This window comes from Artemia sp. Qi Xiang Cuo, chromosome 2 (genome assembly GCF_049724085.1).
Source record: "Artemia sp. Qi Xiang Cuo chromosome 2, ASM4972408v1, whole genome shotgun sequence".
NCBI lineage: Eukaryota > Metazoa > Arthropoda > Branchiopoda > Anostraca > Artemiidae > Artemia > Artemia sp. Qi Xiang Cuo.
This window is the reverse complement of record NC_142795.1, coordinates 20,500,253-20,521,863: the sequence shown is the minus strand read 5'-3', so window position 1 is coordinate 20,521,863 and position 21,611 is coordinate 20,500,253. Positions and strand designations below refer to the sequence as shown.

General features: G+C 34.5%; 1 protein-coding gene across 1 annotated transcript in view; it reads right to left on the bottom strand.

The window, feature by feature from the left end:
- LOC148954987 (calcium-activated chloride channel regulator 1-like) overlaps positions 1-21,611 on the bottom strand; it is a 228,153-nt gene that overhangs the window by 40,586 nt on the left and 165,956 nt on the right. Inside the window, exon 7 of the mRNA XM_089099575.1 lies at positions 6,193-6,423. Within this exon, the coding sequence (XP_088955701.1) occupies positions 6,193-6,423 (231 nt within the window). The remainder of the gene's footprint in view (positions 1-6,192; positions 6,424-21,611) is intronic.

Here is a 21,611-nt window from a genome sequence, read left to right as displayed (position 1 = left end):
GCCCCCTGCAAGTTTGTCTCCAGCTTCGAGAGTCTTACAAATTTTAATATTTGGGCAATTAAGGATTTTTCCAATATTCACTGAACGGAAAACAATTATTAATTAAAAATAAATTGATCGGTGAAATATATGAGTTTAAATATTTAAATAATTAGTTGCTCAACAATTAAGTATACCGTTTTCTGGCTGGTATGTAGGACACCCTTTATAACACAGGATTTTATCGGCAAAGAGGGAGGAAGAAGCTCCATAAATAAGAAAATTTGCATATTGTTTGTATACCTCAATTTATTATCCTTAGCTACTTAATACGCGAGGCTCTTATGTTTAATAAAAATAAGTGCTTTGTTTCGAAAATAAGTGCCTATGTGGTCTGTAAATATAATGACACAGTTACCCATTCAGGCTTTCCGCCAATTTCAAGGATCTACGAACCTTCTATAATTAGGGTAACGCAGCATATTAGTGATATTTAATGAACGGACAAGAATGATCATGAATAAAACAAAAATTTATTGAAAAAAAAATCCTTAAGCAAAGAATGACAGTCCCTCATTCTGGGTGCAGCAGTAGCTGCAACCATGTAGCCTTAATAAGAAAAAAGTAAATACGCAAAAAGTAGTCTCTTTCTAAGTTTAGAATAACATCCTTAATTCCTTCTTTCATACGAGTTTCCTAATTTTTGTAAAGAATAATAAGAATGTCATAAAATTAATAAGACTAAACATGATTGGATGAACTATTAAACAAAATAAGCTGTTTCAATTTATTTGTATCAAACTCCGACGCCCAAACACATTTTTCGATGAAAAATAAAGAGTGATAATTCCATGACCGACAGAAATCGAACTTAACAAGAAGAATTAGTTCTAATAAGAACTTAAAACTAAATGAACCCAATTTTTAATCGGTAATAAAATCAAATGTAAAACGAACAGAAATTATCAACAGTAACAACGGGGCTGTCGCTTGCTCAAAAATTAAAAAAAAAAGAAAACATTAAACTAACGAATAACAAAACAGGCTGCAATAGCAAATCAGTTAGGGACAAGACTGAGAGATAAATTAATAAACAAGATTCGGTTCATCTGAACGAAAGCGAGACACTGGTCAGCCGTGCGATAAGGCTCTGTTATCCTGTATTCTGAAACAAGACGTTTATTTTTAGTCCCCAGGGATACAAGGGTGGTTCCAGGATTTTCTTAGGGGGGGGGGCAAAATAGGTTGAACCAATAAACTTGCGTTAGGAGCAAGTTTAATTAACGCAAACTTGCAGTTAATTAAGTAAGTTCTACTACTTTAGACTACGTTAGGGGGGGGGGGGGGCGGGAGGAGCGCGGCCCCTGGATCCGCCACTGCAAGGATACTAAAAGGGGAAACTTTGCCAAACGAAAATATAATGGGCGAGATTATTTTTTTATGGGTACGTGTAAACATTTTCGTCCATGTAAAAACCTGGAGCATTGCAAAAGCATTGTAAACATGGACAAGCATATGCCTGTCGTAAAAAACCTTGCAACGAGCAAGTCTCTCCATTGATATCAGAAATTTCTCACTTAAAGACATATTTGTAACAGAACTCCCCTTTATTACGAATACAAAAAAAAAATCAAAACAAAAATACACTAACAAAGATTCAAGGAAAAAGAAGTCTTGACACAAAAACGTTTCTGACTCATTTTTATTGTTTTAAAACGATGCGTTTTTTTCTTCTAAATCTATATTATTAAAATCTGTACGAAACTTAGAGTTAAATAAAAGTTTCAAAAATATGAATTTGCAGTAATTGAAATAATACGTCGGGTTGTTTTTAAGTTTTTAATCAAATTTTCCGCATAAGCTATTAGTAGATTATAATCAGTAGCTTAGTAAGTAATATTTTCTGTAGATCCTACTTCAAAGATTACTGTTATTACCGTAATTACCAGTTAACAGTTAATAAGTCCTTCCCTTAAGCTTTTATTTCAATTTTAATGAAAGATTTAAAATCAAGTGCGCAGAATAGTGTGCAGAACAGGGGGGGGGGAGCAACTGCGTTACACCCCCCCCCCCTCATTGCTGCAAAGAACTGAAGTATCATAAAATCAATATGCTTATAAGCATACAATCAGATATGAGGAAGGGGAATACTGCCCCAGAAGTTGGTGTTAAGAACCCTTTGAAAAAAAAAAAACGGCTAGACAATAGCCTAAAAATGAACCTTTATTGATATTTAAGACTTCACACTCTCGTTTAAAAACTCATCTAATTATGTCATAGAGATTAAAACGAAATAAAATAAAATATACATAACAAATAATCAAACCGAAAAATTAACAATAAGATCTCTTTAATACAACTTTTAACTCGTTGTTATCAATCGAATTGTTCCTAATACAAATATTTCGTTTAATCGTTTTTACTCTTAAAAAAAAATAATCGAAATTAAGAATTTAAAATAACTATACAAAGCATTTCCAGAAAAAACATCAACGCTAAAAGATGAATCAAATAAAACCACCATTAAAAACAGGTTAGGAGGGGGGGGGGGGGACCATCCCTTTTAATATTCTGGTCCTAACAAAGCATCACATGTGCTTTACTGGAAACAATACACAAATTTACTTACAACCTTTCTGTTCACAGTTTAGACAGTGAACACGCTTAATTTGCTTTGTTTAGAATAGTACGTTATAATTTCAGTAAATCAAAAGCAAGGCTTTGGCTGTAGCAACGGAGAGACAAAGACTTCATTTAGAGTAATACGTTAAGTTTTCAGGACAGTAAATAGGTTCAAATAACATATGAGAAATGGTAAAGGGTACCCTCTGGCAAGTTCTATCTCTGATTCAGATCTTGGAATCAACGATCAAATGGTCCCTTCTCACTTTCCAACGATCATCATTTCCAAACAATTCTTGGTGACGAACTGTAAGTAAGGAGCGATACGGCTCAATGGTAACCGAAACTCTAAGAAGCTGAGGCTTGATAACAATAGATACATCAAAAGAATCGAATTTTGATGCTTATTCAGAAAATGTAAAATCTATCAAATTTAATGGTACCCCTCAAAAGTTACAAGCCTGAGAAAAATTCGCCCAATTTTCGAAAAAAAGGGTAACATCTCAAAAATATCAATTGAAATTAATGAAAATCACTCCATCAGATTCAACAAACCAGAGAACCCTGCTATAAAGGCTTCAAGCTCATATGTACAAAAATGTGGAAACTTTTTTTTGCCAGAAGCATTATTTTGCCAGAAGAAAGATAGTTATTTACATAGTTATTTTCTTCCAGGAGTGATCATATTGAGCCAGTGATCGTAAAAGGTCGGAAGAGCATTTGATCGGAAATCGAAAGTTCTAGTGCCTTTTTTAAGTGACTAAACATACTGGAGGGCAGCTAACCCCCTTTCCCCGCTAACTTTTTCACCAAAGACACCCGATCAAAACTTTTAGATAGCCATTTTGTCCAACATAGTCGAAAAACCTAATAACTATGTCTTTGAGGAGGATTTAACCTCCCAAAGTCCTCGGAGGAAGGGCTGCAAATTATGAACTTTGCCAATTGTTTACATTTAGTATTGGTTATTAGGAAGTATACAGACGTTTTCAGGGGGATTTTTCAGGTAGGGGGGGGGATTACGTGGGAGTATCTTTCCATGGAGGGGCTTTTCATGAGGTAAGGTAATTTTCCATGGAGGGGAGGCCGTGTTTCCCAGCATTATTTAAAAAACGATCAGAAATTGAATGAAAAAAAAAGTCTTTTTTAACTGAAAGTAAGGAGAAACGTTAAAACTTAAAACGAATAGAAATTATTACGTATACGAGGGGGGGATCACCCCCTGTTCAATACCTTGTTCATTACGCTAAAGTTTTTTTTAGTACTTTCAAAAGAGCTATTTATTCTAATTGAACTGTCTTTGTGACTCAGAAGTCATTCTTAAAGAATTGGAACAAAATTTGAACTTTAGCGTAAAGAGCAAGGTATTGACGTGGGGGCAACCCCCCTCATATACATGACACTTTCTGTCCGTTTTAAGTTTTAATGTTGCTCCTTATTTTGATTTAAAAAACTTGTTTTTTTTTATATTTAATGTAAAATAAGCATTAGAAAAAGAAATTGATACATGGAGACGAAAGTCGGTCTTTCCTAGATATAAAATAAAAAAAAACAAGTTTTTTAAACTGAAAGTAAGGAGCGACACTAAAACTTAAAACGAACAGAAATTATTCCGTATATTAAAGTGGCTGTCCCCTCCTCAACGTCTCGCTCTTTACGCTAAAGTTTTTTATTGTTTTAAAAAATGAAGTTTTGGGCAGAGTCAAACTTTAGCGTTAAGAGCGAAGCGTTGAGGAGGGGACAGCCCCTTTCATATACGGAATAATTTCTGTTCGTTTTAAGTTTTAATGTCGCTCCTTACTTTCAGTTTAAAAAACTTGTTTTTTTTTATTTTATTTCTGATCGTTTTTTAGTTAATGCAGCTTTTATTTTGGCTCACCGTCATTGAATAAGTAAACAAATTTGCACAAAAATTTTACTTTTCTTTTGCTAAATGGCTGTCTCTAAATTTGGTTCTGACGTAATTTACAAATTAACTTACGTAACGAACTTCTATATTCGTATATTTTTCTTCTGGCAAAATATACAAAGTCGCAGATTTTTGCAGATACGAGCTTGAAACCTATGTTATAGGGTTTTTTGATACGCTGAATCTGACGGCGTGATTTTCATTAAAATTCTTTCACTTGTAGGGGATGTTTCCCCCCTCTTTGAAAAATCAGGTAAATTTTCTCAGGCTCGTATTCTTTGATGAGTAATACTAAACTTAATAAAATTTATATATTTAGAATCAGCATTATAAGCCCATTCTTTTGATATATCTATTACATCAAAATTCCCTTTTGAAAAGTTTCCATTACTATTGAGCCGTATTGCTTGTTTTTTTTATTGTTTTTTATTACGTAAATGTTATTACGTATATGATGGGGTTCTCCCCTTAGTCAATACCACGCTCTTTACGTTAAACGTTAAAATTTTTTTAATTCACAAACCCCTGAATCACAAAGGCTGTTTAATTAGAATAGATAGCTCTTTTGAAAGCACTAAAAAAAAAACTGTAGCGTAAAGAGCGAGGTATTGACTTGGGGGAGAACCTCCTCACATGCGTAATAATTTCTGTTCGTTTTAAGTTCTAATGTTGCTTCTTACTTTCAGTTGAAAAAACTTTTTTTTTTAATTTAATTTCGGATCGTTTTTTAAATAATGCTTGGAAATCCGGCGCCCTCTTCATAGAAATGTCCCTTACCCCAAGGAAACATCCTCCACGGAAATATTCTCACGAGTAACCCCGTCCTCCAGCCCCCCCCGCCAGAAAAAAATCCTTCCTGAAAATGTCTGTATACTTCCCAATAACCAATACAATAATTAAGCAATGGGCAAAGTTCATAAATTGAATCCCTTCCTTCAAGAACTCTGGGGGATTTAGGCATTCCAATTTACATAGAGATAGAATGTCCGTTCATGGTGGACAAAATGGTTTTATCGAAATTTTAACTGACTGACTTTGAGAAAAAATTACTGTGGGAAGGGGCCAGACTATTCTTCATTTTTTTTGGTCACTTTAAAATGACACCCGGAAATCTAATTTCCGTTCTAATGAGCCCTCCTACGATATTCTAGGACCACTGAGTCAATACGATTACCCCTGGGGAAAATAAAAAAAAACAAAACAAGAAACAAAAAACAAATAAACACGCATCTGGCACGCATTCTGGCAAAAAATGGAGAATTCCACATTTCTGTAGATAGGTGTTTGAAACCTCTACAATAGGGTTCTCTGATACGCTGAATGTCATGGTGTGATTTTCATTAAGGTTCTATAACTTTTAGGGGGTCTTTCTCCCTTTTTTTCGAAAATCAGCCAAATTTTCTCAGGAGCGTAACTTTTGATGGGTAAGATTAAACTTGATGAAACTTATATATTTGAAATCAGCATTAAAATTTGTTTCTTTTGATGTATCTATTGGTATCAAAATTCCGTTTTTTAGAGTTTCGGTTGCCATTGAGCCGGGTCGCTCCTTAATTACAGTTCGTTACCACGAACTGTTTGATACCCTTGAATGTAAACTAGGCTTTTAAAAATATTGATTTCTTGTTGATAAATAGAGTAAAAACATGAAAAATACACGAAAAAAGAAGCTTTTATCTTACCTCAATTGCCTTGTTAATCGCACAAGTTAGACATTTTGAGTCGAGCTGACTTGCCTCCTCTGGGATGTCACCAAACAAGTGCTTACGAATATCATCATTGTCAAGAGAAACTGTACCGTCAGTAAGATTAATTGCTAGGCTGTCAAAAATGACAAGCCCAAGCTCAGTTCCAGTTGGCAGGTCTTCCAAAATGAACCTTCTGACTGCACTGCGAACGAAGTAAAAATTTCGCTGAAAAAAATGAACTGTGTAAGCGTTTCAACATGAAATAAATATTCCTTTTTTTCAGTGTCATGCATTTTAATGGCATATTGGATTAAAACTTTATATTAAAAACGCAAAGCCATAAATTAAATTTCAATAAATGAGAAACTTAAAAAAAATTCATAAGCCTCCAAATGCAAAACAGCGCATAATTACCGTGTTTTCGAATGCGAAATAAAGCATCACTATGATCATTAAGAGGTGATAACAAGTTTTTATGCGATGGCCCCTTAAGCTTACAATTTTCTGAGTAACCCGTCCCACTTACATAAGAACGTTTTGATGACATATTGAATTAAGTATCTATATTAAAAATGCAAAGCTATTACTGGAAACAAATTCAAATAACTCCAGATGCCCAAAAATATCGTATAAATTAACGTATCTTTGAGAGCAAATATAAAGCATCACTATGATCATTAAGACATGCTGACAAGTTCTTGTACCATGGGCACCATAAGTTTAGAAAGTTCTGAGTAACTCCATCCAATTTTCATGAGAACATTTTAATGGCATATTGAATTAAGTATCTGTATTAAAAATGCAAAGTTATTAATCAAAATTCAATAAATGAAAAACTTGAAAAAAAAATTCAAATAAGTCTAAATGCAAAAAAAATACCGCATAAATTACCATATTTTTGAGTGCGACTATAAAGCATCACTATGATCATTAAGACGTTCTGGCAAGTTCTTATGCCTTGGGCACCGTAAGCTTAGAAACTTCTTAGTAACTCAGTCCAATTTTCATGAGAACATCTTGATGGCATATTGAATTAATAATATATATCAAAAATGCAAAGCTATTAGTTAAAATTCAATAAATTAAAAACTTAAAAAAAAAATCAACAAAATTCCAAATGCAATAAAATACCCAATAAATTATCATATCTATGAACGTGAGTATCAAGCACCACTTTGATTATTAAGAAGCGCTAAAATGTTTTTGTGCCATGAGCACCGTACGCTTTTATTTTATTATTCATTATCATCCGAGTAAAACTGTCTACTGTAAAAAGTATTTTTTATGCAGTTTTTGTTTCTAACTTTTTAGAGTGCTTACCAATAATAATATGTTTTAAAGTGGTTTTATAATCACTTTTGTTTTACCCTTTAAGTCTTTGGTAAATCTTGTAAGTAATTTTCCCCCTTCGCACTTACAATATTTATGACAGTCATGAGCGCCGCACTCTTTCATTTTTATCTTTTAATTTGTGTTCTTTTCCGAGGAAAACCATCTATTTTAAAAAGTTTTTATTTTTTTATTTTCTTATTTTGTATATCTTGTTATCACTTTTTTTCCCTCGTACTTACAGTATTTACTGTACAGTTAAGTTAAAGCAAGAGAAAATCTGAAGAGTTGAAGTACAAAGGTATTAGATGGCGTTGATAATCAATTAAAGTTGATAAAAATAATGAATTAATTGATTAGAACTGATTAGTGCATTTCCATCAAAATCGATGTACAAGCAAGATTTTAACTCAACCTGGCCAAGAAAATTTGGTAAATTATTGATTACAAGATCAGATAAAAATAGACGGAGGTAAATAAAAGTGCATAAAAATATAAGATAAGCATTTATAACAATATAAAATCATATTTTTAAATTAAGAATATTTTCTTATCAAGTAGATCGTCGAAAAAACTCCTTAGCCAACAGTAAAACTATGTATGGACAATGTATAGACAAGGGAGTGATATGAAAAACATAGCAGAGGGGTGTTATCGCAACTTTGTAGACAATTGAGCAGGATTTTCAAGCCAATATTTGTCATCTCAAATTCCCTAGAAACATATTTTTGCCATTCGTCTATATTAAAATACAAAGTAGGTTAGTCCACTCGAACTTATGGAGAATTGCTAAGCTATCTTAAGTGGCTTTTACACTACGTATGTAATTTGTTATGCTAATTGGTTAAGTTACGTTAATTTAAGTATAACTTTCACACCTAAGTAAGTCTTTTCACACTAATGTAGAGCAATAATCTATGAAGCCGTCATAATTATCGTCTAAAATCATCATAATCAAACTATTCAAAAATTGAAAATACGGAAAGTAGATGGTGAGTCAAGCTCTGATTAAGCATGGAAGGCTTTCCAGGAAAAGCTGATAAATTTGTTTTCAAAATCTATTAATCGTCCTGGCAGGAATTCCATTTTGTTGCTACTGTGCATGGGCGCCCATTGGGGGGGGCTGGGGGGACTCCCGCCCCCCCCCCCTGGCTGAATGATACTGCCTTATTTTTATATTTTTGTTATGAGATTTTTATTATATAGCATTAAAAATGCCAATTAGATGCGATTTGCCCCCCCCCCCTGGAATTCAGCTTATGGGCGCCCATGCTACTGTGTTAACTTTTCCGTAGTGTAACATAAACCTTACATAACCGAAAATTAAACATAGAGCTTGAGTCTTTTTGGCACTGCCCTGCCTATGTTACTGACAAAATTTGCTCCCTAAGATCATATAACGTATCGTAACGTCTTAAGCATGCAAATGTAAAAGTTCTACGACATGGTGTGAAAGAACCATAATGCCTATGTCTCAATTGTATGCCACTGGTTTGCTTAAGATTTGTAAGAATGTACACTTGATTCTGATTTATGGATTATTTGTAGACCACAGATCATTTTACATTCTTACGTTAAGTAGCTGCCGAGGAATGGCACTGCGAAATAGGTTTAAAGCAGTTGCTTATGTGAGAAAACTGTTTCTAATCTTTGTTCTCATAATTCCGTAAATAGGTACGCTTTAAGGGCTAGGTTGCTTTAGAGATGAGCCCAAACCTATGCAAAGGATGGATTAAAAACTTGATACCAACTTTAATGTTTGAGCTGAAGACGTGAATTCCCTTGAAAATTATTTCCAGGTATTTGGAACCAAAGGAATTCGTGAATAAGAGCCCCGTGAAAATTCTAGTAATTCAATTACATTCGTTCGATACGTGAGAAAATTTTGGCATCTTTTTCGATTTTTCTTCGAGGAAGAAAAGATGTTTAAGATTCAAGAAATAGAGTGGTTAGATAAGTTTTCGAGCCTTTATGAATAAGAAGCATTTGAATAAATAACAGAAGCTTTCTTGCATTAATGATGAGGGAATTTCAAAGGAGACATATTTTAGAAATAACATATTGTGATTATTAATGACAGTCACATAGAAAAAAAGCGTTGAGGGGCTTTTGGCCTGAGGCACCTGATATCTCAAGATAGTTACCATTTTCAAGAGTTTTTATGTATTTCTTATAATTAGGTAATTTTTTAGTTGTTCCCCAATAAGAATGTAACGCCCCCTTTAGGTAAAAATCTTTGACTATATTTCGGATCATATTATTTTACAATATATTTTTTTTTATCCTCAGGATTATCATTCGAGAAGTATCATTTCCTGTTCAGGAGATGAAAAAAATATTACTTGATTGACTATATTACTTGATAAACGACAAAACCGATAGTCCGACCACGTGGATGAGCAGTCGAAGATTTTATCCGTTTTGTGCGCGTTTTTAAGAAGAAATAGATATCCCCTATAATGTCAAATATAATAATAATAATAATAATTTATTTATGACCCACATATGAACATTATAAATGACACTGCGGAGTAATGGAAAATATAAAAGAAAAAATAACAGCATCATTACAAAATCAAACAACAACAAAAAAGTACAAATTAACCGATAACATGATGAAAAAAACAAACTAATTGGTCAGTGACAGAAACAACATTACTAGTATTCATAATCATATTAGAAGACACACTGGCCAGTCGCGCGCAAGCATCAATGACATCATAACGGGATACAATATTTCTATTTTTAAAACGCCCGGGTAAATACATCAGATATTTACAATATCTAAAATAACCACTTCTAAGTCTCCGTAAATCTTTTTTCCTCAGTAAGAGGTGGAAACCAGATAGAAGATATACACCTGGAGAGCAAAAACTATTATAAAGCCGAGCCAGGCCCTTATGATTATGACGCCCTCTATTTGGAGATATCTTACCATATGACACACGAATATTTTTTAATGCATTAGTAACCAACTCGGAGCAAGTTTCGTAAATGGACGGGCAAAACGATATACCAAGCCACTTGACTTTATCCAAACAAGGTAATGAAATCGAACCGAGGTTTAATGGATATACAGAAGTTCTACTATTAAAGCACATAAACTCAGACTTTCCCATATTAACAGATAGGCCAATATCACTAAGTAGAGAAGACAGCTTACAGAAGTTCTGAGCCAGCCCTCAACGAGAAAAACTAACTAAAACAACATCGTCGGCGTATGCAATATAACTTAAACCAATATCACGAAAAAACACAGTAGGAGATGGATGTTTTAAACAAGTAGCAAGGACCCATTTAAATATATAAGGAGATAAAACTCCTCCCTGTCTAACGCCTTTCCTAACAGCTACCGAATCAGAAATATTTGACAGCCACTTAATACGCACATAAGAATTATCATACCAATATTGCAATGTAGAAATAACTGAATAATTGACTCCAGAAAAAGCAAGGGAATGCAAGGCCTGGGCGTGAACAACATTATCAAAAGCCCCGGAAATGTCTACTGTGCAGCAATACAATGAACGCTTCTGGGCAAAAGCTTCCTTTAACAACCGGCTGAGCACATGATGCGCCTGGGGGCAACCAACCCCTCTTCTAAAAACCTAGTTGAAAAGACGAAAAATCGCACTTAGAAGTTATTTCAGGCAAAAGAACATACTCAAAAATCTTACTCATAAAGCAAGATACAGTAATCCGTCTATAATTCGAGCATGAATCTGGATCTTTACCGTGTTTAAGTATAGGCGTGACACTACCGGAAAGAAAACTATCAGGAACCAGAGATTGAGCTATACAAATCTGGAATAATAACTGCAGGTGGTTCAACAATAATGGGCAATCATAAGCAAAATTCCTACACAATCAGGAGAATCTGATCTTTTTACTTTCTTCAGCGCCCAATGTAAACCACTCATAATTATCGCAGGGACTCTATATTGACAAACAGACACTGGCAGGACCGAGCTAAGTAAATTAGAAAAATGTTTCTGAACACACTGATTAAATACGGAAAATATGTCAATATAATGGCGCACAAAATTCATAAGGTTTAATATTGACTGAGATGGGGGAGAACACTTACTGCTATTGATAACTCTATTCCAAGTCATTTTACTATTTGGAGTGTCCCACGCGTTTAGCCTTGCAATACGTAAGCAAGATATGTATTCTTTTTTTGTTTTTTGCTTTACTATAAACACAGCACCGGAGGAAGGTCAATCGCAAGTGTTCCACAATCGCAACCAAAACTTTGCGCGGTTCTTTACTTTTTCCACTTCCGGATGTATATTCCACAGGGGTTTGCGAGACCCAGAACGCACGTGCTCAATCGGAACTGCAACTTTTGTGGCCGACTTTAGACATGCCCCTATCCGGTAATAATAAGAATTTAGGTCTTCCTTAGAATCAGGGCACTCTATTGAAGTCTGGAGCAAGTGAAACGGGACTTTAATAGTTGAGAGTAGAGTGCATAAAGTAGTAATATACATCTCAACGTTTATACGATTCCAATTGGGTTTTTGTTACTATTTTGAATGGGGACCCTTAAAGTGGGCTTGAATATCAGGATGCTCAATTAGGCACGAAATAGGGAGAAAGTCATGACGGATTTTATCTTCATCAACAAACACCTTGGATTTAATTAGGCTGGACTTAGACACAATAATATGGTTGAGTTTGGATTTAACGGAGCCTCTATTATGAATTTAAGCATAAGCCAGGTTCTTAGCAGCGACATGATAGACACTTGGCAGAGAATCTAGCAGGAGTTCAGATCGATCAGATGAGGTCAATATGTCAGCATTCATATCCCCGGCTAAGATCCAATCAACATTTGTATCTGCAAAATTTATGAAAAGAGATTTCAGTTTATGGCAAGCTTCAGCAAAAGCAGTAAATGACTGAGTATTTCGATAATTGCATGGGAGATACACATTTGCAAAAGCCATGTTATTACGCTGGATTCCTAAAATATTACCATCAGAATAAATTTGCACAGGCTGATATCCCGACCAAATGAAGATAGCGGTGCTGCCGGAAGGCAACCGCGGGTCTTTTTTGCTTCTCAAATAAATATATCATGTGTAGCAGACCGCCTTAAACTGTTCATATTAACTTTGGAAAGTAGATACTCCTGTAGGAATACAACATCAAAATTTAGCAGCTCGTCAATTTGCAGATCTTTATCTTTAGTACCATAAATGTTCAGAGAAACAAAACTTAAGGCTGTAGGAGAAGTCATCATGTTGTCTTGGCAAGCGCATTTCTCAGTACCGAGCATTTTAAACTATAAGAAACATGATTTCCTCCGCAATTGGCGCTCTTAGGAGCAACTGAGCAAGGGTTGTCCGTGGTGTTTTCGTGAGCCCCAGCACAGCGAGAACATTTTGGTAAATCAGGAGAACGTGGGTATCTAGCAATAGTGTGATCTACCCCTTGGCACCGGAAACAACGACGCGGTAATTCTTGGTAGATTTCAACACGAAAAAGTTCATATCCAAGTCAGAGACCATGGTTAATTGCATTTTTCAGTGCTAACTGATCCAGAAATTCCAAACGAAAACAATTTGAATGTCCTATTTTTATAGCACGTAATAATCCCGGTATGCTTTCCTTTAGAGAGGATTCTGATACATTTTCAGGGATACCCCAAACAATACCAAGTGTTTTTTTGTCAAGGACCTTGATTTGAACATTAGGTAGGCTCTTAAAGGCTGAGGCAGCAAAGAATATGGCTGACTGCCTATCTTGAGTAACTACAATCCACTTTTTATTCTGATGATCAGGTTTTAAACTTAAAATCCCTGCATGACCTTCAAGCGTATTCAATTTATCTTTTCGCAAACCAGGATAACTTAAATCAGTAGGAACATTTTTCACAATTACTGCATATGTAGGTTTATCTTCAACTAAAGGGGGAGCGGCGGGGGGGGGGAAGACGGCTGGGTTTGAAGCTTTTCTGACAAAGCGCGTAATTCATTAAAACAGGGGTTTACCTTACTACTAAGCATGGAATATGCCGATGCGGGAATTATCGGGATTTTACTAGCGTTCCTTATCACGAAGTCCGGCACATCTATATCTTCAGAGTCACATCTTTTAAACGCCGTAGTAATATCGGCAATACTATTTTGTTGGGCGTTGTTACCAACTCGCCTGGGTGGAACTTCCCTTGGAAACGCTTTCTGGAGGAAAAGCTTTCTCGCATCTAACACATCAGTAGCCGAAAAAAAAAATCCAAAGCATGATCTTTAATCGAATCGTGGGAAATCCCTTGTTCGAGATTTTTCTGTATGAAATTCAACACTGGATTATAAAAAAGTTTATCTTTCGCCCAAATTCCAGGATCAATCATTTTCACTTACAGTAATATAGTCCATAAATCGTAATCCCTTATTCCACTTATGAAACCAAATTGCTTCGATTAATCGTATCAGTAAATCATAAGCCGTAAAAACTTATGTAAATGTCCAGAAACTAGTTTAAAAGACTAAGCAAAGGTTTCATATATAGGTCAGAAACTATAATCCTTTGAAATATTGCGAAATCTAACTAACTTCACTGGGATTATAATTCAATGAAAAAGCTTACTGGTTTGACAATTTTAAAGGTGCCACGCTAACTCCTAAGGACATTACTGGGACGTCCCAAATAAACAGACAGAGAAAGAACCAGACGGGAGCCACCCTTTTTTCATTATTCAGTGTCATAGAGACTCTGATTCTCTAGAAATCTCTTCAGAGATGGTAACTCTTACTCTAAGGCTGGACAATCAATTGCTAGTCCTTGGACGAAGGTAAGATCATAAATCCAGTGATAGTGTGAAATATCCTTGTAGCTTTAGAAAACCTCGGAAAATGCATTTCCAGGGTTTTGAATAGTCAATCGTTAGAATTAAAACGAAAAACCCCCTTGCATGCATTAATAAATGTAATTTCTGTATTTTAATAAATGTAGTAAGGATTCTTTTTTTCTACTCTCTATTTTTGTGAGTAGGTCTTTCTTGGCACTTTATGTGTTTAAATGATAAATAATTTAATATTTGAATGTTTTGTTTCGCGATTTCCCTCTTTTACAGACCATGGAGCCTTTGTTGGGGGCTTGTGATTGTTTTATTGAGTTTTTTTTTGTTTTTGAAATATAATTTAGTTTATTATTACTACTACTGTTACTACTACTACTACTACTATCAACTCACCGCCGCACCAAGCCGCCTGAGGTGAACACTAGTAAAGAGAAACAGAAAAAAAAGCAAAAAAACCTCATTAAACGTCTCCTCTCCCATCATTTAAATAAGGAAGACGAACCAAAAAATAAAAAAAGGCCTAAGAAGAAAATAAGAAAACTCCTATGCAAGTGTCCTAACTTCAAATAGAACAGTCCCAATTGACCATTGCATCAAAATCCTAAATTGAAAATTGAAGTCTCTCATTCTTATGGAATGGCTTTTTCTAAAAGTCATTTCAAGGAAGAAAGGATTGACATAACAAATCTCCGAATCCAGAGAATGATGAAAGGATTTGGCATATTATTGTATCAAAGCTATGCACAAGGAAAGAATGATTGCTTTGGAAATATACATAAGCGTGTTATGTTCTCATTATTTTCATGTTTAACGTTTTATAAGCAAAACAATTATGGCAAAACAAACAAAATAAACAAACATCTCTTGTGTGAAAATACATACAGGGTATTGATTAGGAAAGGAGGAGGGGTTGAATTTCAGAGCTGAAAAGTCCATTTAGACAGATTTTCTTCTGTCTTGGAATAGCTTGTCACTGTTTTGCCTTTTGTTGTTTGTAAAATAGTACTGAAACAAGTAAGACAACACTTCACATTTGATGGACAACTCCCTAAAATAGGGAAAACTGTGTGTTAGGACACTGTGTCCTAACTGTCTGTTAGGGCACACAGACATACAGAGAAAAACAAATTCAATGTGCGAATTGTCACAAGGTAGATCACACCGTAAAACATCACACAGAGCCTGTCGCCCGATAAGTTCTTTTGCTTTTGCAAGCAAGTTGTTGTGTATTCACATTAACTTCACAAATCCACAGTTAAAATACACAATCATTTTGAGACATTTACCCCTGTTACTGACGGCTAAGTCAAAATTATTTCCAAGAATTGCATGTGCTAGGGAGTGGAATGCACTTCTGCAAAAGGTGAAATCATGTAGGTCTCTCAGCTCCATTAAAAAGAATGTAAAAAAGATCTAAAGGATTAAAAATTTATTTTGTATATTTATTTGTTTCATTATGATGTCAAAATTCTTTAATTTATTATATTTTTAGTTTGATACTTCAAAGAGTGTGAGCGGAAGATAGGTTGTATTAAATTGATTGATGATTGATGGCGATTCGGGATGGAAATTACAGAAGACAGGAGATCCCGCTGTATATAGAGTGTGCAATTATTACGGGCCCAAACGTGCATCAATTCACAAGGAATTATGTCAAGTGTATTTTTATGTTTTGTTTTGAAATTAAAACCCATATTGAGCTTGTAACTTGAAAAAATAGACTACAGACAGCATTTGTTATTGCGAGCTTATTGTGGTTTTTATTTCATCCACCGCCAAAGGTTTCCTAACGTATTTGAAATTTATAAAGCTGTTTCAGGTGTGTTTCAAACTTAAAGTTTTTGAAGGTGTTTGAACAATTTGAAATTTTCATGAGCTCATTGCGTTTTCTCGTCGATTCTTAAGGTGTTTTAAGTTTTGAAGCTATTTGAAGCGTGAAGTTTCTGAAGGTGTTTGAAGTTCATGCGAACTCTTTGTGATTATTCGTCCAGGCTACCAGCAAAGGTTTGCTAAGGCGTTTGAAGTTTTTGTTAAGGCGTTTGAAGGGGTTTAAAGTGTGCTTGAAATGTGAAATTTTCGAAGGTCTTTCAAGTTTTTGCGAGCCCATTGCGGTTTCCATGCCATGTCATGCCTTCCACACCACCACCAAAGGCATGCTAAGGTGTTTGAAGTTTTCGAAGGTGTTCGAAGTGTGTTTGAACTATGAAGGTTCTGAAGGTATCTGAAGTGTTGGAAGTTTTTGAGAGCTCATTGTGATTTTTCAGCAAAGGCGCCATACGTGTTTGAAATTGAAGATGATTTAAGTGTTTTCTAATCATGATGTTTTTGAAGGTGTTTGAAGATTTTGCGAGTTCATTGCGGGTTTTCTTCCATGTCACCAGCAAAATATCCCAAGGGTTCAAAGTTTCCTAACCGCTTATTACTCTAGTTCTCTAAACTGAGTGACTGTTTACGTTGTTTCCCTCATTCTTGTTAGATGCTTGGCGGTTGTACACCTGCTCGGGTAATGTAATGCTTTTTTCTATATAACAAGACATCTATTCAAGTAATGAATCTAAGGTTTCCTTCTCCACCGTTGTCTGTCCTTATAAATTTTATTCTTCTAAATATCATTCAGTTTTTAAGATAGCCTGTTAAAGTTTGTTCAGTTGTGAAACAATGATATGATAATTTTATTGTGCGAATTCCCTTCTTAGTTTGAAATGGAATGAAAATTAGTAAACTTAGTCAGTAGGCTCATAGATTTCAGGTTTGGAAACTTGAAACGAAATAATTCTATGTTCGAAGTGATATATTGATCTTCATTTTAGTATTTTGCGTAAAATGAAGAGAAATTAACTCTTGAGTAAGAAAGAAATTAGTAGCTAAGAGAGATGGACTTGCTGAGGATGGGAGTAAGTTTTACTATGGACCTTTCAGTTTTGGACTCATGGACACTAGAAAGGTATTTTTAGTGGCATATATTTGCACTTACGAAATATCATGGCCATTCAACTTACACCATTCTAAAATCTCATGATCTTTTTTTTAAGTTACATTACAGTTTGTCCTTTTAAAAACTGTTGTTCCCTCATAAATGTCAGGCTTCTTTTCAAACAAATTTCTGTGAGCTTTCCTGACGTTGCTCTTCACTTTTCCATTATTATCAGTTTTTATTTATGCACACAAATTGTGACATAGCTTTTTGAATGATCAATGGAGCCCAGAAGATATTTAAAATTTCAATATCATCAACCACTGCAGTAATTGATTATGATAGAATGTTTGAACCGAAGCTTTTATTTCTCCTGCCAGTGAGGTTCATCCATAGCCCTCTATTTCGACAAAAATTAAAAGATAGTAGCCAATTTTTTTTTTTTTTTTAATCCATACACCTAGTAAAAAAAATCCTCTTCTCTTGAGAAGAGGATAGAGGATAGAGGATAAAAAAAATCCTCTTCGAGAAGAGGATAGTCATCCTCTTCTCTTCTCATGGCTCCAAACTGTGTGCAGCCATTTAAATCCAGTATATTTTCTGAAGCTGTTTCTGCAACAGCTTTCTAGGATATTGCTGGTAATAGAGAAACTGTTTAGGTTCTAGCAAAAAAACCGCTTCACAGGCCTTTAGCAGCATTCTTCCAATAGCCTTGCTAGCTACTTTTAGGCACTCAGCAATTGCAGCCATGACTTCGAAAATGATGCACTCTTTTTGTTTGGGTGGTGTTGGGGTATTTACCCTTCATAAATGAGCATTTGCTTCACTCGAGCCGGAAAATCAAATGTGAAATCCCAGTGAACCTTGCAAAACTAATCTGACTTCTTCTTTTTTCTGATATTACCTCCTTTTGAGAAGTTTATGTCGATAATTGTCTACCTTTGTACAATAAATTTTATAATTTTAGTCATAAATTTCATCCTCAAGGTTATCATAATTCCAGTTATGAAAAGAGGGTTGCGAAAAGTTCTATTGTGTAATTACTACTTCATATGCAGCCTTTTTTGGAAAACTTGTTGAAGCCTAATTGTTTCAAACTTTGCTCATTGTATTTCACATTTGCCAAGTATCTGTCTTTCTTTACTACTTTTGTATGGAAATTGGATTCTAAGCCATAAATTGAAACGTATCGATGCTAATGCTGATGTGGCTCATTACTAAAAGTAGCCATAAATTTGATAAAATTCCACATGGATAATCTTGTATTATGATGCATTAAGTTAATTTGACCCTAGTTCAAATCTGACTCACGGTACAAACACCTGCCATATTATATTTGATACTAGTTAAAGATACATGAACATCAAAAACAAGAAGAACAATAAGGAATTCTTTTCATAAGTCAGTGAAGATAATTTGAATGGATTTTTCGGCCAGATGTCCAAGGGCCGTCCTGAGCAAAACAAAAATATATAAAAGAAGAAAGACTCACAACAACATGCGACCAATAAAACTAAAATACAATTTTTTTTCCATATGTTGTTGTGAGTCTTTATTCTTTTATATATTTTTGTTTTGCTGAAGACTGTCCTTGAACATAGGACCAAAATATTCATTCAAATCATCTTCACTGTCTTAAGAAAAGAATTCCCTGCTGTTCTTCTTGTTTTTGATGTTCGTGGGGGAAAGGCAGTGTGCTCTTCGTCGCTATTTAGCTAAAGATAATGTTGGACAACAACCTAAAAAACGAAAAGAAAAAAAACATATAGCCTGCACTCCCGTAAGCAACGAAAGCTGACTGCGGCAAATAACAACTCACTACAGCACCAAGCCGCCTGAGGTCAAAACAGCTTGTTTGATACTTGGTCAGCCAAATGGGCACTTATGCAATTATAAAAGTAATATTTTTGTATCTTCATTGTTTTGTCGGTGGTTCGTATCTTTTTATTGTCTCTTATTAGGCCTTATCAGAAATCTCAAGAAAATCAATGGTTTTTAAAAAGATAGTAGCCTAACAAAGATGAAACAGTTCGTGGTAACGAATTGTAAATAAGGAGCGTCCCGACTCAATAGCAACCGAAACTTAAAAAAACACGGAATTTCGATACCAATAAATATTTCAAAAGAATTTGCTTATTATGCTGATTTCAAATATAAAGGCTTCATTAAGTTTAGTTTTACGGATCAAAGGTTACGAGCCTAAGAAAATGTACCTGATATTCGAAAAAAGGGGAAAACACCCCCTAAAAGTCATACAATCTCAATGAAAATCACACCATAAGATTCAGCGTATCAGAGAATGCTACTGCAGAGGTTTCAAACTCCTATCTGCATTTACATAAAAAAAACAAGCTTTTTCAATTGAAAGTAAGGATCAAAATTAAAACGTGAAACAAACAGAAATTATTATGTATATGAGGGGGTTTGCCCCCTAATCAATGCCTCACTCTTTACGCTAAAGTTCGAATTTTGTTCCTTTTTTTTAAGAATGACTCCTGAATCACAAAGGCTGTTTAATTAGAATAGATAGCTCTTTTGAAAGTGCTAAAAAAAAAAAGTACTTTTGAAAGTACTAAAAATCAGACGTGACTGACGCAAAGAAAAATCAGCCTCATCTCGACCTAGTAGACTATAGTTTGATTCCAAGTCATAAAGCAGCATTTTTGAATGACAGAGAGCTTTCAGATTTCAAACAGATCCTCGATAAAAATGGTATATTATTAGAATTTATTGGAGGCACCTTGAGATGTTGTGGGGGAAGTATTTCTTTATAGCGACTAGAAACTAGTCATTGATCCAAGGCTCGATATCGTTCAAAAAACGGGAAGGGGTGGCTCATATCAGCTGCAGTTGGTTTGAGGGTGGATTCTAGGGTAATCGGGGGCGCTTACAGCGAATATTGGGGTGCACAAGTTCGCACGCGTGTAGAATATGGTCATTTTAGCCTATAAAGTCAAATTTGGCCTATAACGACGTCATACCGCTCTTGATTTTTTTTTATACGGTAAAATAAACTGAAGACATTATAAACTTAACCTATTCTGAATTCTAAGAAAAAGCGTTTTTACCTGGTATTTTTAATTTTTCCCCACAGCCTTTATTTCTTTAGGTAACTCCTATTTAATTTTGAAAACAAGGTTTTTTAAAATACTTTTTCTTAGTTTTTTCGGTTTTTCTGAAATTTTTGCTGAAATAAGTATATTTTTTTATGCTTTATTTGAATTCTGCTCGTCATTACGAGTCAAACTTTGTGCCTCTTCTCCAAAAAATATTGATTCTTGAGCAACTATTTATTTTTTTTCAAAATAGCGTCATAGCTTTCAGAAATTAGCCTACAATGACTTATTTTTTTTTAGCTGTTAAAAAAAATGAAAACGAATCAAACTGCACATCATTTGAACCGTCCGAATGTTCTTTAAATATTGTTAATAAAACAAAGTTGAGGCTTGAATCTGCAAGAATGTATAAGCGTTTGAATAAGAAAATCCCCCCCCCCCCAAAAAGAAAATTTTCTGAATAGTGGCGTTTTACTCTAAATATATTCAACCTAACCTACAATTTTTATTTCACCAAACGATAGATCGCCCTTTTCTGAATCAAATAATTTACTTACATTCTATACAACTAATATTTTTAACCAGGAAAAAAAAACAACAGATGCCTCGTTCTGGGATCGCATGCGCGAATTTGGTTTCCAAACCAATAAAAAAAGCCGAGCATCTTACATAAATATATTAAATATATATTAAATAAATATATTTGTGATATATTTAATAGACTTTAACAAAAAAATTAAATACAAAAATCAATATGATTCACCCAAAACCAAACGGTTGAAGTGGGGTGAAACAGGTAAAAAAAATACATACATATAACGTCATTTAATTTCACTATAATAAGAAAGAAAGAAAAAAAAGAGAGAAAAGAAAAGAAATATAAAAAATAAATAAAGAATAATAATAATACTACAGGGACAGCAACCACATACCATATTCATGTTGTGGGGTCGCACTCACAAACCAACAAGCAATTGCAACTTAATTTAAATTAAATCGAATCCAGTCACCTCCAAAACAAACAAAACTAGAATTCATACTTACTTGATAATTTTTCTTTCAATTTTGCTTTAAAACCAATACAATTTTAAAGTTTCTTCATATCGTTATCCAAATTATTCCATAAATGTATACCCTTTATAACGAAAGAAAACGTGGACCTCGCAGACACTATAGGTGGAGTATAATAATAATTTTTACCCCTAGTATTTTGGTTATGTATATTCCATCGGCTGTGAAAACAACCGTTAAAACACTCCGGCAGCTGCTTCATATTGTACCTATACATAAACACTAATATATAAAA